Source organism: Eutrema salsugineum, unplaced genomic scaffold (genome assembly GCF_000478725.1).
Source record: "Eutrema salsugineum unplaced genomic scaffold, Eutsalg1_0 scaffold_6, whole genome shotgun sequence".
Taxonomy (NCBI): Eukaryota; Viridiplantae; Streptophyta; class Magnoliopsida; order Brassicales; family Brassicaceae; genus Eutrema; species Eutrema salsugineum.
Window position 1 is genome coordinate 6,536,819 of NW_006256547.1, and position 23,283 is coordinate 6,560,101.

The 23,283-nt window shown below is 37.1% G+C and overlaps 8 protein-coding genes across 12 annotated transcripts in view; 1 reads left to right on the forward strand and 7 right to left on the reverse strand.

The window, feature by feature from the left end:
- Nucleotides 1–1,059: 1,059 nt before the first annotated feature.
- On the reverse strand, nucleotides 1,060–3,921 carry LOC18012947 (regulator of G-protein signaling 1). Of its 2 annotated transcripts, none has more exons than XM_024151831.1 (10): nucleotides 3,793–3,921; nucleotides 3,086–3,206; nucleotides 2,929–2,992; nucleotides 2,755–2,839; nucleotides 2,603–2,676; nucleotides 2,207–2,487; nucleotides 1,889–2,127; nucleotides 1,690–1,814; nucleotides 1,492–1,613; nucleotides 1,060–1,392 (listed from the first exon to the last, which is right to left on the reverse strand). In XM_024151831.1, the coding sequence occupies exons 3-10, from the start codon at nucleotides 2,990–2,992 to the stop codon at nucleotides 1,198–1,200; spliced, it is 1,185 nt and encodes a 394-aa protein (XP_024007599.1). In that variant the 5' UTR covers nucleotides 3,086–3,206; nucleotides 3,793–3,921; the 3' UTR covers nucleotides 1,060–1,197. The 2 variants fall into 2 exon arrangements, with proteins under 2 accessions (XP_024007599.1, XP_006395595.1); XM_006395533.2 differs by having other exon boundaries at nucleotides 3,738–3,921.
- Nucleotides 3,922–4,238: 317 nt separating this feature from the next.
- On the reverse strand, nucleotides 4,239–6,354 carry LOC18012676. Its single transcript, XM_006395534.2, has 8 exons — nucleotides 5,935–6,354; nucleotides 5,800–5,858; nucleotides 5,445–5,714; nucleotides 5,309–5,369; nucleotides 5,054–5,178; nucleotides 4,908–4,970; nucleotides 4,699–4,823; nucleotides 4,239–4,583 (listed from the first exon to the last, which is right to left on the reverse strand). Exons 1-8 carry the CDS (start codon nucleotides 6,002–6,004, stop codon nucleotides 4,442–4,444), a joined length of 915 nt encoding a protein of 304 aa, XP_006395596.1. The 5' UTR covers nucleotides 6,005–6,354; the 3' UTR covers nucleotides 4,239–4,441.
- On the reverse strand, nucleotides 6,285–8,042 carry LOC18013331 (probable plastid-lipid-associated protein 4, chloroplastic). Its single transcript, XM_006395535.2, has 6 exons — nucleotides 7,547–8,042; nucleotides 7,279–7,392; nucleotides 7,074–7,169; nucleotides 6,830–6,904; nucleotides 6,661–6,728; nucleotides 6,285–6,565 (listed from the first exon to the last, which is right to left on the reverse strand). The coding sequence occupies exons 1-6, from the start codon at nucleotides 7,847–7,849 to the stop codon at nucleotides 6,493–6,495; spliced, it is 729 nt and encodes a 242-aa protein (XP_006395597.1). The 5' UTR covers nucleotides 7,850–8,042; the 3' UTR covers nucleotides 6,285–6,492.
- A 216-nt stretch (nucleotides 8,043–8,258) lies between these two features.
- Nucleotides 8,259–10,721, reverse strand: LOC18013332 (protein WVD2-like 7). The gene is made up of 7 exons (XM_024151729.1): nucleotides 10,594–10,721; nucleotides 9,812–10,297; nucleotides 9,083–9,721; nucleotides 8,944–9,005; nucleotides 8,793–8,864; nucleotides 8,541–8,643; nucleotides 8,259–8,432 (listed from the first exon to the last, which is right to left on the reverse strand). Exons 1-7 carry the CDS (start codon nucleotides 10,663–10,665, stop codon nucleotides 8,334–8,336), a joined length of 1,533 nt encoding a protein of 510 aa, XP_024007497.1. The 5' UTR covers nucleotides 10,666–10,721; the 3' UTR covers nucleotides 8,259–8,333.
- A 565-nt stretch (nucleotides 10,722–11,286) lies between these two features.
- Nucleotides 11,287–12,870, reverse strand: LOC18013349 (vinorine synthase). The gene has a single exon (XM_006395537.2). The coding sequence runs from the start codon at nucleotides 12,774–12,776 to the stop codon at nucleotides 11,400–11,402; it is 1,377 nt and encodes a 458-aa protein (XP_006395599.1). The 5' UTR covers nucleotides 12,777–12,870; the 3' UTR covers nucleotides 11,287–11,399.
- A 105-nt stretch (nucleotides 12,871–12,975) lies between these two features.
- On the reverse strand, nucleotides 12,976–15,241 carry LOC18013448 (serine/threonine protein phosphatase 2A 55 kDa regulatory subunit B' delta isoform). Its single transcript, XM_006395539.2, has 2 exons — nucleotides 13,628–15,241; nucleotides 12,976–13,537 (listed from the first exon to the last, which is right to left on the reverse strand). The coding sequence occupies exons 1-2, from the start codon at nucleotides 14,732–14,734 to the stop codon at nucleotides 13,217–13,219; spliced, it is 1,428 nt and encodes a 475-aa protein (XP_006395601.1). The 5' UTR covers nucleotides 14,735–15,241; the 3' UTR covers nucleotides 12,976–13,216.
- Nucleotides 15,242–15,753: 512 nt separating this feature from the next.
- Nucleotides 15,754–18,782, reverse strand: LOC18013449 (serine/threonine protein phosphatase 2A 59 kDa regulatory subunit B' eta isoform). Of its 4 annotated transcripts, none has more exons than XM_006395540.2 (4): nucleotides 18,666–18,782; nucleotides 18,278–18,415; nucleotides 16,851–18,198; nucleotides 15,754–16,350 (listed from the first exon to the last, which is right to left on the reverse strand). In XM_006395540.2, the coding sequence occupies exons 3-4, from the start codon at nucleotides 18,084–18,086 to the stop codon at nucleotides 16,045–16,047; spliced, it is 1,542 nt and encodes a 513-aa protein (XP_006395602.1). In that variant the 5' UTR covers nucleotides 18,087–18,198; nucleotides 18,278–18,415; nucleotides 18,666–18,782; the 3' UTR covers nucleotides 15,754–16,044. The 4 variants fall into 4 exon arrangements, with proteins under 4 accessions (XP_006395602.1, XP_024007153.1, XP_024007152.1 ...); XM_024151385.1 differs by having other exon boundaries at nucleotides 18,714–18,767; XM_024151384.1 differs by having other exon boundaries at nucleotides 18,638–18,762.
- A 2,651-nt stretch (nucleotides 18,783–21,433) lies between these two features.
- The window catches only part of LOC18012818 (F-box protein SKIP14), a 2,478-nt gene continuing 628 nt past the window's right edge, over nucleotides 21,434–23,283 (forward strand). Inside the window, 3 exon segments of the mRNA XM_006395541.2 lie at nucleotides 21,434–23,097; nucleotides 23,219–23,279; nucleotides 23,282–23,283. The exon segment at nucleotides 23,282–23,283 is cut by the window's right edge and continues 628 nt beyond it. Coding sequence (XP_006395603.2) covers nucleotides 22,210–23,097; nucleotides 23,219–23,279; nucleotides 23,282–23,283 — 951 coding nt within the window. The 5' untranslated portion in view covers nucleotides 21,434–22,209.

Here is a 23,283-nt window from a genome sequence, read left to right on the forward strand (position 1 = left end):
TACAAAGTGCAAGCTGTGGCTTCATCTACAAGAATGTTCTACCAGCATTTTCATATTGTTTTTTTTTTCTTTTCTAGTAAATATAATAATCAAAACAGAAACTTAGAGAAAAACTAATATTTTTTTTTCAGTTGATATTTGATTATTGTGAAAGGTAAATTGTTAACTAAACTATATTTTTAAAAAGAGCTATTACATTGATAAAGATTCCCTTCAATTTGATAAACTATCTTTGGAAGAACATCATCAAGAGTTGCAAGCGACGAGACCCAATAATTGCATATTTGGGAAAAAACTTCTTTAGGAAATATAATGAACATATTTTATGAGATAATCATTAATATTTGGAAAGAGTCATCATAAACTTAAATAATTAATTTTTCTAAGCTCAAACAATATTTTAAAGTTTTTTCATTCATTGACAAGACTCTTTACCTACAGATAAATTTTCTTTTAATTTTGCAATTTAGTTAGAAGAGATTTCATTTTTTCCGTGAATTGAGATGGCTAATTTTACTTGGAAAGATAACTAAATACTTTTCCCAAACGAAAAATTATACATTTTAAACTAAAGTGAAGATAAAATCGAGCATTTGGACAAGATTTCTCCATTTTCACCTTCAAAATTGAATGTAGTGTTCATTCAAAAAAAAAAAAAAATTGAATGTAGTGGTGGAAATTGAAGGACATGGTCGAAGGGGAAGAATTATATTGGATTCGAGAGAATCAATTTCTACTAGACTGGATTGATTAACAAATCTGAAAGCACAATCCGAAGAACAAACATAGTTTTTAAAACAAGAAAGAAAAGAGATTAAGTTAGATTAGAGCCTAATCTAATCATTGGACTTTACCGATGTTACAATGACACAAGACCAACTAACTTATTTCAAGAGGCACCAGACATTAAATCCTGTATGTGATAGATTTTTTTTTGTTTCTATTATTGTTTCGCATTATGTATCGTTTTATTTTAAGTAAGTTTGTCCAAATATTAAAATTAGTATGGTTTCATAATTTATATCCGGTATACACATTCAAACCCAAACCAAAACCGGAACCAAACATTTCTCTTTCAATTTGGTATAACAACAAGACATGTACAAGAAATGTAAAAGGGGATTGGATTACACAGTGGACAGAATTTCTTCTATAAACATCGGACACGAATCTGGTTAAATACCGGTTAAAACTCCTTTAACCGGGACTACTGCATCTGGAAGTGGAACTCTTTGACATGTGTTCTTGATAGAAAGGATCATCAGAGCCTTGAACTGAACTCATCCTTGGAGGAGAGAAACTCCATCCTTCCTTGTGCATTGCCTCGTCGCAGCTTTCTTCTTCTTTGAACTTGATGAAGAATATTGATGACCAGTAATCTCTCACCAAGTTCTTCAAAAAATCATTACAAGAAAACGAATTTGAGAATCAAGAGAAATAAATAACCTGTTTGAAAGCGGAAGAGGAGTGAAAGAAAAATGGTTAATTTACCATCTTGATCAATTGCATCACTTCGTTTAATGCGTTCTTGAAGAGATCAGGGTGAGTTAGGTCTTGAGTGGTTAAGATCTCTTGCCTGGTTTTATGAGATAAGTTCACTTCCATTTCCGCTCCTGCGTTTGATACTATAGATTTAAATAGAGAAAACCAGAGACCAGCGAGTTATTTATTTATATATGGTAATGAAACCTGCGACGATGAACTTCTCCATGATATGTCGAGCCATGTAGATTCTTCTTACCGAATCATCTTCCGGGATTTTACCATGTTCATACACTTCTTCATAGAAATGCAACGTTTCTCCAGCGTAGCAGCTAACAAACATGTAAAGGTTTTGTTTACGTAAAATGGCATGAAAACGAGGGGAATGCATCAAACTAGAGTGTACCTATCAGCGAACTCCATAAGAGATTGACGAAATCTTTTATTGAGAAGAAGCTTATCAAGTGGCTCGTTTGGATCAACAGGTCGAAACTCCTCCTTGCGAAATAACAATCCACTATCAGGAATGCCTAGAGCTAGACTCATTCTTTGGAACTCATAGTGTTCTCTTTTGTTCAAGCTGATTTGTGACAGAAGAGGTTGATTACTTGACATTGAAAAGAAGACAACGACGAGAATCCCACCCTAAAAGAAGAAAATCTGTCAAAAGGCTTCTCCTTTTCTTCCTTTTTAACTGCAAAAATGATGATTAGCATATTCTTACCGTGACTAAAAGTACAAATCTTGAAGCAACCTGAAGCCAAGAGATTTCTTCATGAATCTCATTCAACACAAAAGCTGTTACCCATATAACGATTGCAGTGGCTGAGACGAGGATTCCTTTCCAGAGATCTTTAAGCTCATCAAATCGAAACTCTACATGTCGGATCGCTCTTGTGAATGCAACTAAAGCAAGCACATAAAGAGCATGAAGGCCTGCAACTGGGAAAGTCCATTGAAGACCCATGTGGCATTGAGTGTTGAGAGGCTTTCTTGCGTGGAGAACTAAAAAAAGCAAATTCAAAAGCTAGCTTATGATCTATTATCCCAACACAAGCAAATAACCAAAAACACTTGGAAAGTACAAAAATTACAAAAAAAAGTTTAGAAAAATTCTTACTTGTAGCTCCAAAGATCCATGGCAACAAAACAATGGGGAGAAAAACGTATGATTTTATGGGTGGTAGACGTTTCCTACATTATATCACGGAATATCATGAAAAACATCTAGACTAATACAGATAAGAGTTGGAATCCAATATCAATACTTACTTGACAAATATGAAGTATAGTTGAAATGCCTGAGTTATACGACAACTCATCAGCAAACCAAATCCAAGTGGTCCTTCGACCCACACTGAAACCAAACATTACATTGATCAAATTGTACAAGACTCGTTGATCTAACTGTCCACTTGTTTCTGAACATTGTTATAATAAACAAACCTGCCCAAAGATAACAATACTTCCCCCAATGTTTCGATTTGAATTGAAGCAGATTAAGTGACATCTGAAACAATTAAACAACAGTCAGTTTTGGAAATATTACTTTAGAAACTCAACAAATTAAAAAACAATTGATGGTATCATCAAGTTGTCTAACCACAATTGAGAAGAGAAGGCTGAAGCTGGAAAAGACTTGAATGACAGGGATCCAGAAACTGCTACTGTTAGTACGAGGAGCCTTATGTATCAAACATGGTAAAACCGATCGCGATAGAAGCCTGATAATAAACAAGTGAATCTATAAAACTATTAGAGAAATTGAAGAACTTGGGAGTTAATCAAGATAAAATATTCACAAAAATTGCCATCAAATGATGTTTTTTGAACTTTGAACACACAAGTAAAGACCTTAGAACTACTCTCAAACCTTACATACCAGAGCAAAAAGCTAAATCTTGTATCAAGAAACTGAAACATCTAAATCCCAGCAAAAGACTTAAAAGACAGATCCTTTGGGTATAAACAAACTAAATCCGGTGTGACATAATATCAAACACTTAGAAATATACAGCTAGAGAAATCATACAAAACACTAAACGATTTAAACCCAAAATTCTACATCGAAAAATCGAGAATTTATCGTAGAAGACGACCGAAGTAAAGAGTCAACAAGTAAACCCAGTAGACGAAAAAGCCAGATCTTCAAAAAAACTAAAATCTGAGAAACCGAAAACGAAAAGAGGATTTCGAAGTGAAGAAATCATCTAAAAAAAAAAAGAAGTAAAGAACGAAGATGAACAACAACATACACCAAGAAGCAGACTACTGCAATTAAAACGGCGACGTAATCGCTGGGACAACCACCTCGTCTAGCACATCCACTCGCCATTTTTCTACTAGCATATCGCTCTCTCCACTAAACTCGATTCTGGGTTTCTGAGGTTTTCTCTCGTCTGAGATTTTTTTTTTGGATTCAAAGCTTGTTGCTTTAATGTCAAGGTAAAGTGAGCAAGAACAGAACAAAAAAAAATCAATAAAGAAGTTTAATTTATCGAAGTAAGAATTCGCACAAGTACGTCTCTGTCTCTCCATTGTTCCGCGTCTGACTTTTGACCAAAAAAACACTTCCTTTTTCTGTAACAGTGTTCTTCAATATATTGATTTTAACTCTAAAAAAACTTCTATCAATAAATTAAAAATCATTTGCCATACTTAACAATAATGAAAACAAAAGAGATAATTAATCTTTTTTTCTTTTGGTCAAAGAAGGGATAATGAATCATTAGCAGTACTTTCACTACAAAACTAGATTTTATGATTTGGTTTTTTGTGACTTTACACGTCATTAATTTATAGAGATCTATTTTCACTTTGTCCTCTGGGAGTCTGACTGTCACAGACGCTGGTACATTAAAATTGCGGTAATCACCTTCTACTACAAATATTTCACAAAACGATCCAATAAAATTGTACAAATTTTTTTAAAGCCCCTTTTATCAAATTTGTGTAATTTTCACTCCAACGACTTGAGCTTGGAACTGTATCGCCAGAGCAAACCACCGGCCAAATTGTTGAGCGCGTGTGACGCCATCGGAACAAGAAGACTCGAAGACAGAACCGCTGCATAACCATAGACTATACCGACAATCGATGCCCTGAGAATTTAAAAGAACCGCAACAGAATTCAATAGATAAAGATATGCAAGAACATGTGAAGACTAGGCTCATAAGCATTAAGGTACCAAAAAATGTTCAATACAAATAGTTTACCAAATTGCAAAAGAATACTTTCTTCCGCTGCCGAGATGAAGTAAACCGAAGATGAGTCCAACTCCAACAATATTGTTCCAATTCGTTCCAAACAAAGGCATCAATGCACCTCGAAAGAGCATCTCCTGTGAATCATCATCTTCTACATCAATCAAAGCCAATGAACCAAATTTGTTTGAGGAAAAACTTTTTTTGTGTTAATTTGTTACCTCACTAATTCCAGGTAAAATGGCAACAACAAGGTAATCTAGAGGTTCAAGAGAAGTAAGGATCTGCAAGTAATGAATCCAATATAAGGCGGTTAAGCGAGTTTAGAGAACCATAAGTATGTAATTATGATTGAGTAATGTTTTACCTGCTTGTTTGCTGCTTCACTTGAATCAGCAAAATCTGGCCAAGATTTTAGCAGCAAGAACCTGCTTGATGATATTAACACAACGATTCCAGCAATCAACCCGAGATGCCAAGTTTCAAAACCAACTGCAAGATAGATCAGACAATACAAAACCAGTTTGTTTATTGAACCCCTCATATGATTATTACACCACATATATATATATATATATATATATATATATATATATATATATCGGTTTTTTTTAGCTGTTACATGGTAAATCTGTAGAGCAGTCTGGGACTCGTAATCCTTCAGTCGAAGCAACATGAGACGCCTGCAAGTGGAAACCAAATCAGTTGCTTGCAAATATTAGAATAAACAAAACAAAAACTCTCACAGGGATTCTCACCTTCCTGATGATCAGGCCTAACGCAGCCATTAAACCGGAAGTTACAGTGCACGCCTGAAGCACTTTGCCTCTAGGAGCAACAACAACATCAATGGAGTCCTTTGAAGTTGAAATATCAACTTGAGCTTCTTCAAATCTTGGAGAAGAAACTTGAGCTACTTCTTCTTCCGTAACATTTCTTCTGGTTATGTCTTTACCTTGTTGAGATTCTCTTCTGAGTTTCTTAAGTGATTTACGGCTCGAAGAGGCTCTTACATCAAACTTAAAAACCTGGTGATAAATAATCAGACAATGAGATGATCTTCTGTGGAATATCTTTTTCGGACCAAGAACAAGCAAATTTCAAGAATCTTACAGTGTAAAACTTGATTGCTTGTACTGATCGAGCATCATACAGCTTGGGGTTCGAAGAAACTGATCAAATCACGATTTAGAAAATTTCGAAAATACTGAATTTGATCAAAATCAGTAGGGAATATAACTTACCCACCTGGACGAAGGAGATGAACAGAAGTTGAAGCTCCTCTGCTCCACGATTGCAGAGCAGTGAAACCCATCATAGATTTTCGTCTCTCTTCTCAAGTATGTTTGCTTAGATTCATTGAGACTCTGTTTCCAAAACAAACAAAGGAAAAGAGTTTTACGGGGAAGAAGGATGGAGAAAGCGTCGGAAGGCTGTATTTGATGACAAACTCCGAAAGGAGAGGTCTGTGTCTCTCCAGCTTCAAACGACGTCGTTTATCACACATCTCAAGCTAAATCCGACTACGTACACTCAAAATTAATAAAAAACCAAACTTTCGTTGTAACATTTAATTATCCGATTTCAAAGTTTTGAGCTTTTCATCTGAATATCATATTGCGATTTCCATCAGAACAAGTTGAAACTGTGACAAGAGCTCGTCTCTTCTTTTTTGTCCCTCTGTTATTAGACTTTATGTTTGTAGAAACATTCATCTATACATTGATGAAGAGAGACAAAACAAGCGATAAGGTATGTATGTATGATGGCTCAGAACCATTTTTTCCGTTTATAGTTAAACTGAGATCAGAGAGGGATTCGATAAGTGGGATCGAACATCTTCAATATAAACAAGTTCCCTTTGTCACCCCTTGATAACCTGCAAAGAGAAAACATTTGTTTTTAACTTTAAAGATTCAAACGATTTGGATGTTTGTTCACCAAACATAACAATGAAAACTTTCATTCACTGACCGTAGTTCCTCGTCCACATAGGTAATCTCAAGTTCACCACGGGCGCTATCAGGTGCTTTTACAGGAATCTGCACAGCAAACACCAATTCACATAATCATTTGCAGGTCAGTACATGGTTCTCTCATAGGAACACGCGCACAGAGAAGAAAGAGTTTTAAGTGTACTTACAAAGCCGAGAATTTTGAACACTTGAAGTTTCACAGCGACCTTCTTCGAATTGAGGGGTGTCAAGTCTCCAGTTACCTAAAGAAAACGAAAATGTTGTTTGCTTAATAGAACAAACACTCATACGGAGCCATGACTCTCCAAAAAGTTAATGAAGAAAGTTGTTCTTAATCCTTTGTTCTTGCCTAGACAGCAGCAAATGGTACAAATAAGAATCCAGAGGAAGAGTCATTGTTTGAAACTTTACCGAGTTGTAGAAAGGCCAAGTCTCCATGTTTTGAACCTTTAATGTATCCACATTTATAGATTGGTAGTTTGTTATTGATCTTAAGAACCTCGGTTTCTGTTGCATTGTTAAAGATAGAGAGAGAGAGAGAGAATGACACAACAAGCCACCAAAAAAAAAAATCACAGCAAAATAAGTTTTCAAAGAATACAAGTAAAGTTCTAACCTTTGCCTGCAAAATCGAAGCAGAGGTTGTGTAAATAAGCTCCCATTTTCCATTCACTAAATCAGATTTTAAAGGCTCCTTGGTTGGATTAACTGCTTCCACTTTACGAGCCAACTGTCTCCATACAAACCAAAGCCGTGTATGTGAGATCAATGGAGATATAGAATTTACTTCCAATCACATTCCTAACAAACCATCAATGACCAATTCTAATTTACTCTTATGAATTCTGGTTCCAAGTGTCTGTAACAAGGAAAGAGAAAAGAACCTGATCAATCCGAAGCTGGTCATCAGGCGAGGCGGTGGCGCCACGTTCGAGAGGCTCAATAGCTTCGAGAAGGTCCTGCTTCAGCTGTTTCTGCTTCTCGGCTCGACCGTTTCTGGTCAGAAACGCCGGAGGAAAGCTGAAAACGGCTTGGATTCTCAATCTCTCTCGATCACTTTTTCGAAAGCTCTGTAACTTTGTCGGAACGGCGAAGCCACTGTCAGACTTCAAGAGACTTCCGGAAATATTGAATCCGGTGGTCGGAGACATCGGAACTCCTGTCTTTAAGCACGAAGGCAAAGCCATGGAGAGAGCAAACAAGAAAAAAGCTTTCGTTTCAGAGAGACTCTATACGAAGTAATAGACTGAAGAAGAAGAAGAAGAAGAAAAAGAGAGAGATCGTTGCTCTGTCATTGCCATGGCTGACAACATCACACCACCACAGAGAGATAAGATTTTTTCTCTCTCCTCTGAAACGAAAGGCTCTCGGTGTTTCCGACTCCATTACGGCGTCGTTTTTGAAAACAAATGTTAAAAAGGAGAGCTTTGCTGTTTTCTTCAAATTAGCCAAAGTGCGTTTAGATACTTACATTTCTTCCTGTCTAAACTAAATCAAGAAAGAAACACAAAACGTGACAATGAGAAAGAACCAATTGTTTTGTTATTTCCAATCTCCATGTTGACAAATGATACAAGATTGAGACTACATAAACTATTGAGTACATAGTTTGGTATATGAAGAATTGAGTTCTTGTTTTTCTATTCTACACATCTCCTTGAAGCTTGTGTATTATACACCATCTATGAACATCTCCTTTAAGCCGCCACAAGACAATTTATCTTTTCCAGGCTCCTCTTTCTTGTTCTTTTCTTCTAACTTCTTGAAGAACTAACAGACACAGCCACATAAAAAAGAAAGCTTCATAAGACTATGCTTTTTTATTAATGTCCTCTTATTGGAACGAGATATATAAAGCGGGGAGTCTGTAGTTATTACCTGTTTCCTCTTTTCTGCCCTTTCATCACTTCTGAAGTTGAAAGGAGAAGTTACAGTGAAAGACTTTGCTCTGGTTCTGCTATGAGTTGAAAGATTTTCGCAGCTGCAAATGGCATTAGACAAAAACATCCCGTCTTATTTCCACATAAACCAGGGAGCTAGCACAAACACTTTCGATAAACCAAGTCAAGCCATTGCAATAACAAAAGATAGCAAGTGTTTCTCTAAGAGGTTGATTATTAAACCGCTTACCCGGCAGAAGGCTGTCTCTGCACATTGTTGGGTATTCTGCATGAAACTGAGCTACCTACAGTTATGTTTTTCCTGTATATAAGAAACCAAGTTAATCATTAGTAATCGTATAAAGTGACGAAGTGTTGGTGAAGATGGAGGGATCAGTAACCTTTTGTTTACTGATGGCTGAATATTGAGGGGAGCAAGTTCGGGTAACCTGAAAGCGGAGGCCTACAATATATGCAAGAGTCAGTCTACAAAAATTTGTCTGGGATACATGAAATGGAGAAACTTGGGAGGAGAATTACTCTGGTTGAACATTTTGGAGCATTTGAATCTTCTTTTGCTGTTCTAGGCAATGGTCTCTTGCGGCTTTTTGAAGCTACCGTTGGTTCGTTTCCCTTGGAGTTTACGCTGTTTCTAGCATTTGATGAATTTGTTTCATGTAAAGTGGGTTTTCTTGCCATGTCTTTCGGGGCTGTTTTGTTCGTTTGGCGAGCAGAAGAAGCAAGGTTGAGTGACATATGAACTGAACTTGGACCTGATCTCTCCTTCCTGACTGCTTTCCCTGCCTCCTTAGCATTGGTACTGCTTCTAGAAGGAGCACAATTGACTGACAAGTGAAAGGGTTCAGGAGGTGGTCTGTTTTGGTTTTTGGATACACTAATTGACCTTTTCCTACTTGATGGTGGCTCTTTTCTGGTTTTCTCGGTATTAGCAGGAGGAGCACATTTGATTGGAATGTGAAAGGATTCAGGAGGTGATCTGTTTTGGTTTTTGGATACACTAATAGACCTTTTCTTACTCGAGGGTGGCTCTTTTCTGGTTTTCTTAAGTGGCAGATCCAGGCCAATAACAAAGGAGGGTTCAAGATGTGAACTAATACTGCAGGTCTTCGAATCAGAAGAACTAGGACGTCTTTCATTGCTCAAAGAAGTAGAATTATCCTGAAAAATGCCATGGACGTTGAGAGAAAAATGAAGCAGGTATTGATTTTGTAGTAAAAAAGGAATTTGATGGTTGCACAAGAACATTACCTGATCAAGAGCCTCGTCTTCGGGAACAGCCATGGATTCAAAGCTCTCGGCGTTGATAACCTTCACTTCTCCAGTTTGAACAACAGTTGTTTCATCCATTACAGAAACTGATGGAACAACAGAATCTACCTCAGCATTAGACACATCTTCATGCCTTACTTCTTCATTCATAGCCATACCATTATTTACCACAAGTGGTACTTCTGAATCAACGAGATTGTCTTTCCGTATTTCACACACAGTTTCATCACTGGTTTTCACATTTACTTCTTCCATCTTCGTCTTCGCTGTTCTCCCGGAAGCTCGGTTCTTGAAGTGAGCTTCGAAAAAGGCTTTCTTCTCTGCCACAGAACCAGGTTTTGTGAACCTCTGGACCTCTTCCAAGTAACGGTTCTGAGTGAAAGATGACCATTTCTCCCATTGTAGAGACTCTGACGCAAATCTACCAAATGATACTGATTCCGTGAGGACACGATGAGGAACAGCCTGCAAACCAAATATCTCAAACTCTCTTATCAGAGACTTCATATACATCAACAACATTATATACCAGCAACATCAATATCCAAAATCGAGTCTCTTTTAACATACTACACGATCCAATTCTACCCTAAATCCACGATTCCATCAGCTCAAAGCTCCCAAATCAGGAAATTTCCCACATTTTTTATCTAAACAGAACAAAAGCTCGAGTAATGATAAACAACGAATCGAAGTAGAAGAAGGTACAGAGAAAGCAAATCAGAACACATAAGATCAAATCTTGAGCAGTAAGCACTGACCTCGTTGGTTTCACGCGAGGAAATCTCTGCAGGTTGCGAGAAGGATCTCACAAGACAGACGGATTCTCTCATTTCTTCTGTTTCTCGAAATCGAAAAACCCTAATTTCTTCCCCCTTTTATTATCCCCCAAATCTGGATTTTGGCTGAGAAACTAAGAACTTTTTAATCTATCAGCTTCGGCTCCAATCTCCAGTAGGTCCGAACTCAGAGCATAAAATTTAAATTTTCAACGGCCACTTTCCATATTTTTAACATCATATATAGAAAATATTTTATCAAATTGAGGAAGAGATTTTTTTTTTTTTTTTCAGGACTCAAAGTAGAAGAATTTACCTTTTGATATTAAATTGTGAGAGTATATTTGAGACAAAAGTTTCTTTCTAATGCTTAATTAATACTTATAGACAGTTATTAGGATTTGAAAGTGCTTTTATGAGAATATGACAAAAGTCTACACGTTTTACATTTTGTCAGAAAAAAACATAACTTTATATGGTAAAATTGAAATATATAGGTATTGTATCAGGCAGGAGTTTCCTTAAATGATTTCTGATTGAAGACAAAAAAAAAATCTGATTTAAATTAGAAACGAAATTTTTTTTTTCTGTAAAATGAGAAACTTTTTTTTATATTTTCTATCATTTCATCTCCTGGACTGTTTCTTACATCACCCCCATATTTTTGACCTTTATTTCAGTGGCCTCCCACGGCTAGTTTATTAACAAGAATTGAAATCAAAAGCCTCAAAATAGAACCAATTCAACAAATAGATCCGGTTTAGTGATCTAAACCGATTTAATAATAATCAGAGAACATGGAGAAATGGTTGGATCACGGAAGGGTTCACAGAGGCAAAACTGAGCAATTCTCGATCTTGTTCAAAAAGCTTCATCTCTTGTTCATTCAGATTCACCCAAGCTTCAATTCCACCAGCTTCTTTCGTGTCGAGAAGCGCCACGATGTTCTTCTGTCTAACCGAAGGAAACCCGACCCAAACCGGGTTTCCCCAACCGAAATCTGTTTCATACAAACCGAATCGACAAGCACTCGAGAAGATGTAGAAATCGAAATCCCCACTCGCAATCATGTCTCCTGCTTCTATCTGGTAGTTACAGATGATCTCTGTTGCATCTGGGTTTCCTACGAGCTTCGACACGTGGTTATCTCGAAACCTCTGTTTCGCTTTTCTGATCTCGAAAACCAAAGTTCGAAGCTTTGTCTGGTTTTCTCCTTCCTCTGCTTTCGCTGCGAAGTAGCTCACGAGATTCCCAATTGAGTTCTCTGTGAATGGTGGTGAGACACGAGAGCGTAGACAAGCGGAGTTTGCGAGAATCGATGGTTTCGATGTTCTCGAAACTGTTCTTGTAGCTTTCATTGCAGCTTTCCATATAAGAGCTGAAACAGCTTCGACTCTTGTAGGCTGATTCACTTCAAAGCTTGAAGCTTTAGCTTGCAAAGCTTGAATACTCGAAGAATCGAAGACGAATCTCTTCGAAAGAGTCTGGTTCATCATGATTTCCGGCTCAACCACTGGTGCAGGGGAAGTCTCGGAGAAGTTTCCAGGTGGGAAGATCTTGACTGTGTCGAAAACCGGAAATCCAACGGTTTTAATCGATCCTCGAGACGAAATCGCAGCCCAGCTCTTCATGAATAAACTGATGGAAGTCGCATCGGCGAGTTTATGAGAGATGCAAACTCCTATAGCCATGCCTCCACATTCAAAGAAACTCGCTTGAGCAAGAAGAAGTTTGGTTCTTGTCTCTATGGAATCAACCGATGTGGGAATCAGTTGTTGCAAGATGTCTGAAGAAGGCTCTTGTAGGAGATTCGAAAGCGGAGTATTGACTTCTGCTTCGAGGAAATCAGCGCCTGAATCGTTACAATCGATGCTTATGTTGCCTTTGAGACGTCCAGCGAGAGGGTAGAAATGAGTTAAAGTCTCGGAGAAGGATTTCTTCAGCTTCTGCAATTGCTCTGTTGGTTTGATTCCTTTATTACCTGAATAGAAAAACACCATCGGACCAAAGATCGTTGGACCGAGCTGTTCTAAAAGAGAGAGTTTAAAGTTCTTTAAGTGGTTTGGAGTTGGAGATGATGGCTTGATCATGTCTCTGGAGATCAAATCAACTCTCATCAGACTTTTCTGGTGAAACCTTCTATAGAGAAACCGAGCAACAGTCATTGCAGAATTTTGTTTCTTTGGTTTCTGTTTAGGTGTTTGTTGTTAGAAGAAACCTGTTGTAACATAGCTTTTTAACAGACAAAGTCCAAAGATTCTTGCAGGAAAATGCCAATAGATCCTCTGTACACTAAAGGACAACAAAATTTCTAGATTGAGATCATCACAGATCATTTTAATATTAGACTAAGCGACTTCAGACAGTAGAAAATTCGTCTTTTCTTAAAAGGATGTTTACATGAACAAAGTATACAGACAAATCAAAAAGTGAAAGAGGACAAACATCTGGCTAAAATCTCTCACACTGTTTAACGAAACCAGAGACTTGAAGCAAGCAAAGGAACTAAATTGTATATTACCTTTCAGGCGTAAAGACCAGGAAAAACAAAAGACATAAACCGATTTTTTTTTTGGGATTGCGTAAAGTGCAAAAAAAGAAACTCTTACTTCGCCATTGATGTGTGTCCTTTTGAAGCAACAATCTCCTCTAGCTGTCTCCAGGTTTCTCCATTCTTCTTCTTGGTATCCTCTGCATTTTGCTGATCTTCTTGAAACTTGCGCAAACATTCTTCGAACAATTCTGGATTTGTATCAGACAAAACCTTAAGAACATTGTCGGTCAAGTTCTTCACAGCCTGATTCCAATGGCTACTACCGTTTTTCTCCAAAGCGGGAAACACTATCGGTAGAATGATTCTGCTGTTCTGTCTCACCAAATTACTTACATGATCATTGTTCCATAAGTATAAAGCCCGTTCCGCTACCTAAACACACACAAGCAGTCTCATTCATGAACAATTCAAGACTCTTAACAAACGGTTGGTGAAACTAATAATCTCTTAACTAACTTTTACCTGAAAGTGAGAACTGCTCAAGCACTGAGCAATTTGGCGAGAAAGCGGAATCATACATCGCTCAAACTCTGTTAATTGCGTTGCTTCTAATATCTCCTCCAATTCATTCAAGAACATGATTTCTTTGGAGCTATTAGTAACCGGCCAGTACTTCAATAACCCTTTAATGACAGTATCAGCGAGCTTACAATCTTTCTCAACAAACTGTATAACGCAGTAGGAAAGCTGCTGATGATAATTCGGCAAGCATTTCAGTTTGTGTAGAGGAACTAAGACCCGAGTAAGGAAGAGCTTGTGTTCTTCCTTGAGAGGTAAAGCAAATCCATTGATGATGGATCCCAAAACTTCAAGAAACTCTGCGATTCCCGAGTGTTTCCCGGTCTCAAATATAAAATCATACAAGATGTTGTTCATAGTTTTCCTGATGAACGGACGGTGAACCATAAACCTCCCGTAGATCCTGTGAAGTATTGTTTTGAGATACTCTCTCTCCCTCGGATCTTCAGAATCGAACAAATCCAATAGCTTGAGAACGAATGTGTGATCGATGTATTTCTTGGATATCTTGGCGTCTGTGTTGGGAGATGCAACGATTCTTAGAAGGAACTCATAAACAATCTGCAAGTGAGGCCAAGAAGGGTTCAAAGATCCTTCTTCTTCTTCCAAATCCAATGCTTCTGGAGTTTTGTTCTTCCATTGTTGATGAGGATTACTAAAGAGATTAGCAGAGATCATCTTTGTAGCTTCTTGAATAACTGATTCAGGGAACTTTCCAGTCCCTGAAGAGATGACATAATCCACAACTTCAAGAAGTGTTTGCCTTTTGATCTCTTTCTCCTTGAGGTTTTGTTGAGGCTCGGTGACGAAATCAAACACTACACAGCACAATCGAAGCTTCTTGAGAAACAGTTCTTGCTTCTCCGAGATCGAAACATCTCTCAACCTTGGCAACACCTCTAATGAAACGCAATCCGGAGAATCTCCATTTGATGATCTCTGGCTTGAAACTTCATCACCGTGATTGTTATCTGGAGTTTGGGACTCACCATTATCCCAAAACTTAGCAGAAGGTTTCTTAGGAAGCTTCCCAAGTATCTGCTTAAACATCTTCTCAAGCTACCGATCTACGAGTCAAACTTCAACTAGACTCGGATCAGATTAGACACGGGAGAAGAAAGAGACTTTAAGCTTCCATCACACTTTAAAGCAAAAGCAGATCTCAGAAACCCAAAAATCCGATTGAAGAAGTATACCGTACTACTCCTAAGATCATCTCACCACGCATAAGAACAGCTCTTGTGAACATCTCTTATTGACTAGATCTCGATTTGATTAATCATCCAGACAAAGCAAAAGAAGAAAGCAGACCAAAAAAAAACTGTAACCCAGAACAAAAAGGTAGTAGCTTTTTATTCAGAAATCAAGCGCGTGAATCGTTTCTGGACGCAGAAAGCAAGATCTGGATTCATGAATCATAAAAAGAAGCAGACGAACTTGGGTTTGACCCCAAGTAATCTAGACAATCGAAGTACCAAGAAGAAGAAGAAGAAGAAGAAGAGGAAGCAGAGGAAGACGACGAACAAAGGGGTTTAGCTTTTCATAGCTATTGCTTCGTTGGCATCTGGAGAGAGAAAAAGAAATGGATAGATATTAAGGGAGAGAAAAGAGAGGATGGTGACTGAGAGAAGACCGAATGACCAGAGAAAATTTTCACTGTCTGAACAGGGAACAGCATGTCGACAACGTTTTAAGTCATAACCCGAAACTCAAAAACCAATCAACTATAAGATTTAAATCAGATCACTGAACCAATCTCGATTATGCATTAGGTGTTTTATCTTTTGAGAGTTCCAAGATTTGTGGAGTTCGTAAACAAATCCACAAACTCCCCCCAAAACTGAAACCAAAGATTTTGGTATACGATTCTCTCTGGAGTTTCTGTTGAAAACAAAATAACAAAATGCTCCTTTTTTCTCAACAAAGTCACGATTTTTTTTCCTTGATTTTGAACAAATTATTATACAACTGAAAAAAAAAATCCAAAAGGGAAGGTATTTAATACAACCAACAGACTGATTCTTAAGCGTGGCAAACCCCCTAAAGCTGCAATTTTGCAGGTATCAAGATGAATGAATCAGACAAGTGTAGACAGAGGAACAAGAGATCGGACAGTGTAGCAAAAAAAAAAAACCATCAACAAGCTTCAATGAACAGGAAGATTTTAGAGGAAACAAGAAAAAAATTAATAATGGAAATCAAAACGGGAACAATCTTACATCTTGAGTTTCCTTTCCTTCAAGGAAGAGACCAATTTGAAATTTTATCTCCAATGCTCTCCCGAATTGACATCAGAAGTATCCCAATTCCAATCGATGACACGAAAGCTCTCTCTCTCTCTCTTCTCTACGGCTCTAACCTCATGAAGCCTTTCGCACCCCGAGTTCTTCCAAACGTTTCCAAGTGGCTTCACGTTTAGCTTTGGTTTCAGCTTGCTTTGATTCATCTTCCTTGAACTTTGCAAGGCATTCTTTGAACAACTCAGGGTCAAGGTCATGAAATATCTTTCGAACGTTTAGTGTCAAACTATGAACAGCTTGGTTCCAATGGTTCTGTGCGTTTCTCTCCAACGCAGGGAATATAATTGGAAGAATGACTTTACGGCTCTGCATTATCAGATTCTCGATGTGATTGTTGTTCCATAAGAATAAAGCTCTCTCTGCAACCTGCAACAAAACCAGACAGATGCATGTAATATACTGAAAACAAAGATTGAAGCTTTAGTCACAACTCACTAGACCTATATGAAATGAACAACCTTTTTCCTATCGAAGATCAATATGCAGCCAAAAGCGATATAACTTTCAACTGCAAAATACCTTTTTCCATTTTTCTAACTTACTATTCGACGATAGCCTTTATATATCGACTTATCTAAGAAACTGTCTCAAGTATCGTCCATGGCTGAATACAACACTCCTAAACATTAATACTTTCATTACGGCAAATCCAACTCTTCCATTTGTAATTTATGGAAATACACAGGCGAAAAGCTGATATAGTTTAAGTATGTCAAACAATATGGCCTATCGAATTAAATGAGAGGCGCAACCAACACTAACAGCAACAGCATTTTTTCAGGAAATGTCAAAGCAATGGGATATTACGTGTGCAACAAAAATGTGAGGTGCTAGAATTTGAGACAGAAATGAAGAATTACAGGTACCTGAAAATGCAGACTGTTCAAACATCGAGCTATTTGGCGAAACAGTGGCACCATGCACCGTTGGAATTCTGGTGGCTGAGTTGCTTCGAGTACTTCCTCCAACTCATTCAGAAACATGACTTCTTTGGAACTATTTGTCACGGGCCAGTATTTCAACAACCCTCTTATAACCGTATCTGCAAGTTTGCAATCCTTCTCCACAAACTGCGTAATACAATAAGACAATTGTTGATGATACATTTGCAAGCATTTCGGTTTGTGGAGAGGTATCAAAACTCGAACGAGAAACACTTTGTGCTCTTCTTTCAAGGGAAGAGCAAATCCATTGATGATACTCCCCAAGATTTCTAGAAACTCAGCAATCCCGTTGTGTTTCTCTGTCTCGAAAACAAACCGATAGAAGATATTGTTTATGGATTTCCTGATGAAAGGACGGTGAACCATAAATTTACCATAGATACGATGGAGAATAGTTTTCAGACAATCTCTCTCTCTAGGATCCTCGGAATCAAATAAATCCAGTAACCGCAGGACAAAAGTTTGGTCTATGTATCTCTTAGCCAACTTGGTGTCAGTCTCAGGCGAAGCAACAAACCTCAAGAAAAGCTCATAGACAAGCTGCAAGTGAGGCCACGCAAGATCCATGGAAGGCTCTTCCTCCTCAAGGTCTAAGGCATCAATAACTTTATTCTCACGTGGTTGAGGATTTAGCGTTCTGAAGATATTAGCAGAGACCATCCGAACCACTTCTTGAATACCGGTTTCGCTGAACTTCCCATTGGCTGAATTAACATAGTCCACAAGCTCCAGCAATGTCTGCCTCTTAATCTCTTTTTCCTTGACGTTCTTCGTAGGATCCGTGAAATCAAACACAACACGGCACAAGTTCAGCTTTTTTACGAACAAGTTTTGTTTTTCCGTGTTTGGAACATCTTTAAAACTCGGCAATGCTTCATAAGGAGTGAAAACTCCATTGTTGTTGTTGTTGTTGTTGTTGTTGTTCACACTTATCTTTAGATTCCCATCTTTGAAACCAGAGTCAGAAGCGGTGGATTTCCCGCCTGCGGGAACGTTCTTAGTCTGCGAATTCCCTGATTTTCCGGCGGCATTATCACTGCTTTTCGAAGTAGACGCACCGGAAGCATGAGATGAAGAAGAATGGCCACCGTGTTCACGTCCACGATGTTCGTTCTTTGAAGACTTTTTGGGAAGCTTACTTAGAATCTGTTTCCACATAGTTATTATCCTCAACACCAGAAGAATTCAGATTCTCTAATCATTCCCCAAACAAGACCACCTAGAAGAACAAATCCATCGGTTTCAATCTGAGACTTGGTCTCTTCATCATCTGAGAAAAGTAAAATCATGAAAAACCTCAAATCCTAGATCAGGAGCATATAACTTATAAACAGAATCGAATCACGAACCTGGAAATCGAGAGAAGTCACTAACTTTCCCGGATTAAAATAGCCAAAAATTTCCCCTTTTTCTTCTTCTTCTTCTCTAATCACGCCCTTTTGTACAATCTACCCAAAAAAAAATGCGAACTTTCGGCGATTTCAACTCTGTGACAATCCCAAACGAAACGTGATAAAGAGAATCAGAGAACGAAAACAACAGGAAAGCTGCACATTTCCCCTCACAAACACACAGAGCAATGGATTTCAGAAAATACGGATTTAGAAAACCTCAAAACCAGAAAAGGGATTCGATAATCGGAATTTTTTTTAGGAAAAAAAAAAGCAATAATCGCCAATGACACAAATTGAGGTCAACAGGAGGAATACCCAAATGAGAAAAAGAAAAAGAGATTACAACGATGTTGATGATGATGATGATAACAACATTCAAAGTTCTTCGGACCTCTTTCGTCTCGTTGTTCTTTGTTGACTTGGAGATTTTTTTTTTTTCTTTCCCCTTTCCCTTGGAAGTATGAATTTTTTTTCTGCCTCTTTTTTTTTTCTTTTTTTCTCTCAGAGCGATGATGAATTTTCTACTTTTTTAAATTTTGTTGCTCTTTTTCTTTTTCTTTTTCTTTTTATAAATTAAATTGTATTCCTCTCGTGATCCAGTTATATAATTCTTTCTTCCGAGGGATGATCCAACGGTGTTCGTTTGATGGATCAAACTTTTATTCCTTGTTAATTTTTTTTAACTGATTTATTTGCTTCCTTTCTTTTAATAGTAATAATTTTTTTTTTTTTGGTGTAGATAGATGCTTCTGGGCTGCCAAGTCTTACTTTTGTGTTCATTTATTTATGGTTACGAATTTTAAAGCGGGCACTTGAACCCAACAATTCAAGATTGGGACACGAACATTCCGACGTCGTTTAGCATTTGTAACGATGCTTTTCGAAAGGAAGAACGGTAACGTTTAACAAGATCCTCTCAAAATTTGCTTTGATTAGCAAAATTGTTTTGTTCAAATATCTTGTAACATAGCTTTGCAGCATCTACGTTACATTTGATCTGTTCAACTAGAGGCGGATTATCTTTTTCGGTTGAGAAATGAATACATAGAAAACATATCTCGTTTTCGTAATCTCTATAATAGTCATGCCAAAACTTTGGTTCTTGTTTTAAACTGCACATCATCCTGCTAAGTACGAGAGAAGGTAGGAACCAGATTTCAGTAAACAAAAAACTAACAAAAACAAAAGTCGGGATAAACTAACACAACCAAACGTGCAATAAAGCATCATACGAAACCATGGTTAATTATTCACTCCAATGGCGGATGTACAGTGTTCACTAAGGATGCACGTGCACACAGACTTCTTTATAAATTTATGTAGTTACAAGGTATATAATATGCACCTTTTAATTAAGTTTTCTAATTTTGTTCTCGGGTGAAAAAAATAACTTTTAGAACTATGCCTTCATCACTTCATGTAATAATGAATTAAAAGTTGAATAAGCAGCTAATACACATATGGTTTTATGAGTTTTGTAATTAAGTTCGCATATTAATTAGAATTCTTGGAAGAGTTGAAAAAGACTCTTTCTCGTCCTCTTTGTAATTCCTTTTCAGCAGAATATCACGTAGTGTTATCGTTGCTCGCTAGCATTTTTTAGGATAAATTGTTGCTCGCTAGCATGAGAGACAGATTTAACTAAAGACTCTATGGATGGGTCTGATATAAGCCCAAATTCCAAGACTTTTTGAGAAACAGGAATAACCCACATCAACAATACACATGTATGTATTTTAGAAGTTAGATAGATAGACTATTCTTTGAACCAAAAAAAAAAGATTGATAGAGTATTATTTGAAAAAAAAAAAAGATAGATAGACTATTCTTAAGTTGTGAACAACTGAACTTCCTTTAACAAACAAAAAAAAACCAATATTATATCTCAATATCGATATCGGATTGGCTGTTCAAATATTTTTTATTTGGCGAAATGACTCCTTTTTTATTTGTTTAAATATTGGTTCTGTCTAACTTATAGTATTTTTTTTTAACTTATAGTATTTCCATATATACTATTGATCAAACAAATATCTTCCATAACCTAATCGTTATGTTGTGTCGTCGGTCAATTATTATATATTATATTTTATTCATTCCCGAGTTTGTCACGCAGAAGAGAAGAATCTTGGAAGTTCAGATTGATATAATGTTCGAAGTTTATCTTCTTCTCCGAAGCATAGAAACAGGTCCATATCAAACTTTACGTGTTGGTAAAACAAACACATATATATTTTTGGAAGACATTCCTTTTTTTTTCTTCGTATTAAACATGATTTTATAAATAGCTGCTTACCATTTTTATTTAATCAAGAACACATCTCCTTTTATCTGATTTTTGCTTTTGCTTAATGCCACATTTTCTCGTCTATTCGTTGGTTTATTTGTTGATATTGAAGATGGATAGATATCTACATATGTAATATTTTTTTATTTCTATTGCTCTATCTATTTATATTCTCTTATTGAATTATTTGTGAGTATGTATGGCTTTAACGCAAAGCATTATTCATTCCACTTTCTATGAATAAATCTAGCAAACAAATATGTCTCAAACTCATGGTACTATGTATTTAATAAACATAAATAGCAAGTAGCAAACCATTGATTTACAACGAGATTATCATATCTTTATTTTAATAATGATGTTTTATGAGATATACCGTACATTACATATAAGAAAAACATGTGTCCATGACATTTTATCACCATAAATAGAATAAAAGTCTTCCGTGTTTATAAAATTAAATTAAATTGTACTTATTACAAAAAAATAATTGAATGATGTTTGTTGCCTCATTAATTCGTTATCAAACATGTTTATAGAATTTAATTATAAAATTATTTAATTAAAATTATCAAATCAAGAAAAGAATCAGATATCCCAATTTGTCGACAGATCAAATAGCAAGCAGAATGACAGAGAATTCTACAAACAACACGTGTCCCTCTCCTCAGAGACTTTGACGATTTCACCGTTACCCTAATCTTATCTCTTTCCTCTTTTTTTTTTTCGTCTTCCAGTTTTTTTTTTTTTTTTTGTCTTTCTCCCTCGTAAAATCTCGACCCCAAGAATAAAAATAAAAGGAGTTTTTTCTCGCACAATTTTCTCGTCCTTTCCATTATTTTCTCTCTTGACTCGGTCGACGAATTTCACCAACCCGTTCTCTCATTCTCTTTCTTTCTTTCGATCTTCTTGAATCGAAATTGCTTCACCAAAAGGAAGAAACTTGCTGCGTTGTTTCATACTAATTCGAACTCTTCAGAATCTAGATTTCCCCAGAAAAAAAAGGAGATCTTGTTTATTTTCGCGGCAAGGGTTCGGTTTGGTCTTCCGTTGATCGCGATTCTACGTGGGTGAGGAAGGCTTGCTTTGATTCCAAGTTCTCTATTGGTTTATCCAATTCGATCCCACGGATCAATTATTTTAATGTTTAGGATTTAGGTTTCGAATTCTCTAAGAACCCTAGTTTTGATCGAGGAAGAGCTAAACAGAAAAAACAAAAGACAAAAAAAAGAAGCAAATTCCATTTATTCATTCATTCTTTTGTCACCAATTAGTTGTTAATACGTCTCATCTAGCGCTTCAGTTTCTTTTCTCTCTAGGTTTCTAGGGTTCCTTACTTTCTAAACCAAGGAAGCTCTGAAAATTTCGGTGTCTAAGTATTTTTTTGTTGCCATCTGAAATCAAGAGTTTCCTTTTCTCTATAGATCCGTCTTCTTCGTTTGTTTCTAAATTTCTCTTTATCAATAACCAAAAAAAAAAAGAAGAACATACATAGCTTTTTCGGATCTGATCTTTCACCTTAGGGGTTTTTAACTTTTTTAGGGATTCTGTACAAAGGGATTTTAGGTTTTTATATAGTGTATATAATAGACTAATAGAAATGGCGTTAAACTTTTCACATAGACACTTTTCTTCCCATCTATCTGAGGAAAACAAGGTTTCACCAATGAAGATAGCCAATGGGTATCTTATTGAGGGGATTTCTGAGAGGAGCGGTGATATTTTTTCCCAGCCTTGGTGTTCAAGTATAGAAAAAGGCGATTGCTTTGACTATGGAAGGAGTAACGGAGATTCGTCTTCTGTTGACATACTTGATGTTTTGCCATCTGATCCTTTTGGCATGGATATCAACAATACTTTCACGGCCATTACTGGATGGCTTGAGGATTTGGAGGTTGATTATAACCAATATGGAAGAGATGAGATTGGGATTGGTGATGGAAACCGTCAGCTGTTTGCTGGATTGAGTTTCATTTGGAACAATGCAATGAGGTTTCAAGAGTTCCCAGAGAGTAATGTGTACAGTAATGGGTCAGGGTCATTGAACGGGTTTGGTGGGGCATTTGATGGTGATGGGTCTTGTCATGGTGCCTTCATATCCTCTAGCAGTGTGGATGAGGTATTGAGCCTCGAGGTTGCGAGGAATGGTGGTGAAGTTGTAGGAAGCAGTGATCGCTGCGCCGATGGAGGAGAGAACTCAAATGTTCATCCAGCGTTTGGTTTTTGTCTCTATCACTTAGGAATAAAGGATCTTCTTTCGGTCAGTATGGTTTGCAAGTCTCTGCAGACGAGTGTCCGTGATGACTCGCTGCTGTGGAAACATATCCACATTTGTCAACCGTTGAATGAGAAGATCACTGATGAGGCTCTGCTCCATTTAACCGAGAGGGCTCAGGGCACTATGCAGTGTTTGAGGCTCGTAGATTGCCCGAGAATTACAGATGATTGTCTTAAGCGGGTGTTGGAGCACAACCCACAAGTTGTTAAGGTCTGCTTCTTCTTCATTTTACATTATGTAAATCTGTAAGCTCTTTATAGAAGTGCTTGGTGGTAGAATTGATTTGTGGGATCTTATATGAAGCTAATATTTTTTTTCTTGTGGTTGGCAGCTTGGCGTGCCTGGATGCACAAGGATCACTATTGATGGTGTTTTAAGCATCTTGAGGGATCTGAA

Bases quoted from the DNA above. Each gene is read 5' to 3' on its own strand.
- LOC18013448 (XM_006395539.2), bottom strand. From the start codon at position 14,734: ATGTTTAAGCAGATACTTGGGAAGCTTCCTAAGAAACCTTCTGCTAAG. The intron at 13,538-13,627 runs GTAAAAGTTAGT...GTGTGTGTTTAG, and splicing joins TGAGCAGTTCTCACTTTCAG to GTAGCGGAACGGGCTTTATA.
- LOC18013332 (XM_024151729.1), bottom strand. From the start codon at position 10,665: ATGAGAGAATCCGTCTGTCTTGTGAGATCCTTCTCGCAACCTGCAGAG. The intron at 10,298-10,593 runs GTCAGTGCTTAC...TTTGGTTTGCAG, and splicing joins CCTCGCGTGAAACCAACGAG to GCTGTTCCTCATCGTGTCCT. The intron at 9,722-9,811 runs GTAATGTTCTTG...GGCATTTTTCAG, and splicing joins AAGACGAGGCTCTTGATCAG to GATAATTCTACTTCTTTGAG.
- LOC18013331 (XM_006395535.2), bottom strand. From the start codon at position 7,849: ATGGCTTTGCCTTCGTGCTTAAAGACAGGAGTTCCGATGTCTCCGACC. The intron at 7,393-7,546 runs GTTCTTTTCTCT...GTATGGAGACAG, and splicing joins ACCAGCTTCGGATTGATCAG to TTGGCTCGTAAAGTGGAAGC. The intron at 7,170-7,278 runs GTTAGAACTTTA...ACAATGCAACAG, and splicing joins CTTCGATTTTGCAGGCAAAG to AAACCGAGGTTCTTAAGATC.
- LOC18012676 (XM_006395534.2), bottom strand. From the start codon at position 6,004: ATGATGGGTTTCACTGCTCTGCAATCGTGGAGCAGAGGAGCTTCAACT. The intron at 5,715-5,799 runs GTAAGATTCTTG...ATTTATCACCAG, and splicing joins AAGCAATCAAGTTTTACACT to GTTTTTAAGTTTGATGTAAG. The intron at 4,971-5,053 runs GTAAAACATTAC...CATTACTTGCAG, and splicing joins GTGAAGCAGCAAACAAGCAG to ATCCTTACTTCTCTTGAACC.
- LOC18013349 (XM_006395537.2), bottom strand. From the start codon at position 12,776: ATGACTGTTGCTCGGTTTCTCTATAGAAGGTTTCACCAGAAAAGTCTG.
- LOC18012947 (XM_006395533.2), bottom strand. From the start codon at position 3,817: ATGGCGAGTGGATGTGCTAGACGAGGTGGTTGTCCCAGCGATTACGTC. The intron at 2,993-3,085 runs GTTAGACAACTT...TAATTGTTTCAG, and splicing joins GCCTTCTCTTCTCAATTGTG to ATGTCACTTAATCTGCTTCA. The intron at 2,128-2,206 runs GTAAGAATATGC...TTCTTCTTTTAG, and splicing joins GATTTGTACTTTTAGTCACG to GGTGGGATTCTCGTCGTTGT.
- LOC18013449 (XM_006395540.2), bottom strand. From the start codon at position 18,086: ATGTGGAAACAGATTCTAAGTAAGCTTCCCAAAAAGTCTTCAAAGAAC. The intron at 16,351-16,850 runs GTACCTGTAATT...GTTTTGTTGCAG, and splicing joins TGAACAGTCTGCATTTTCAG to GTTGCAGAGAGAGCTTTATT.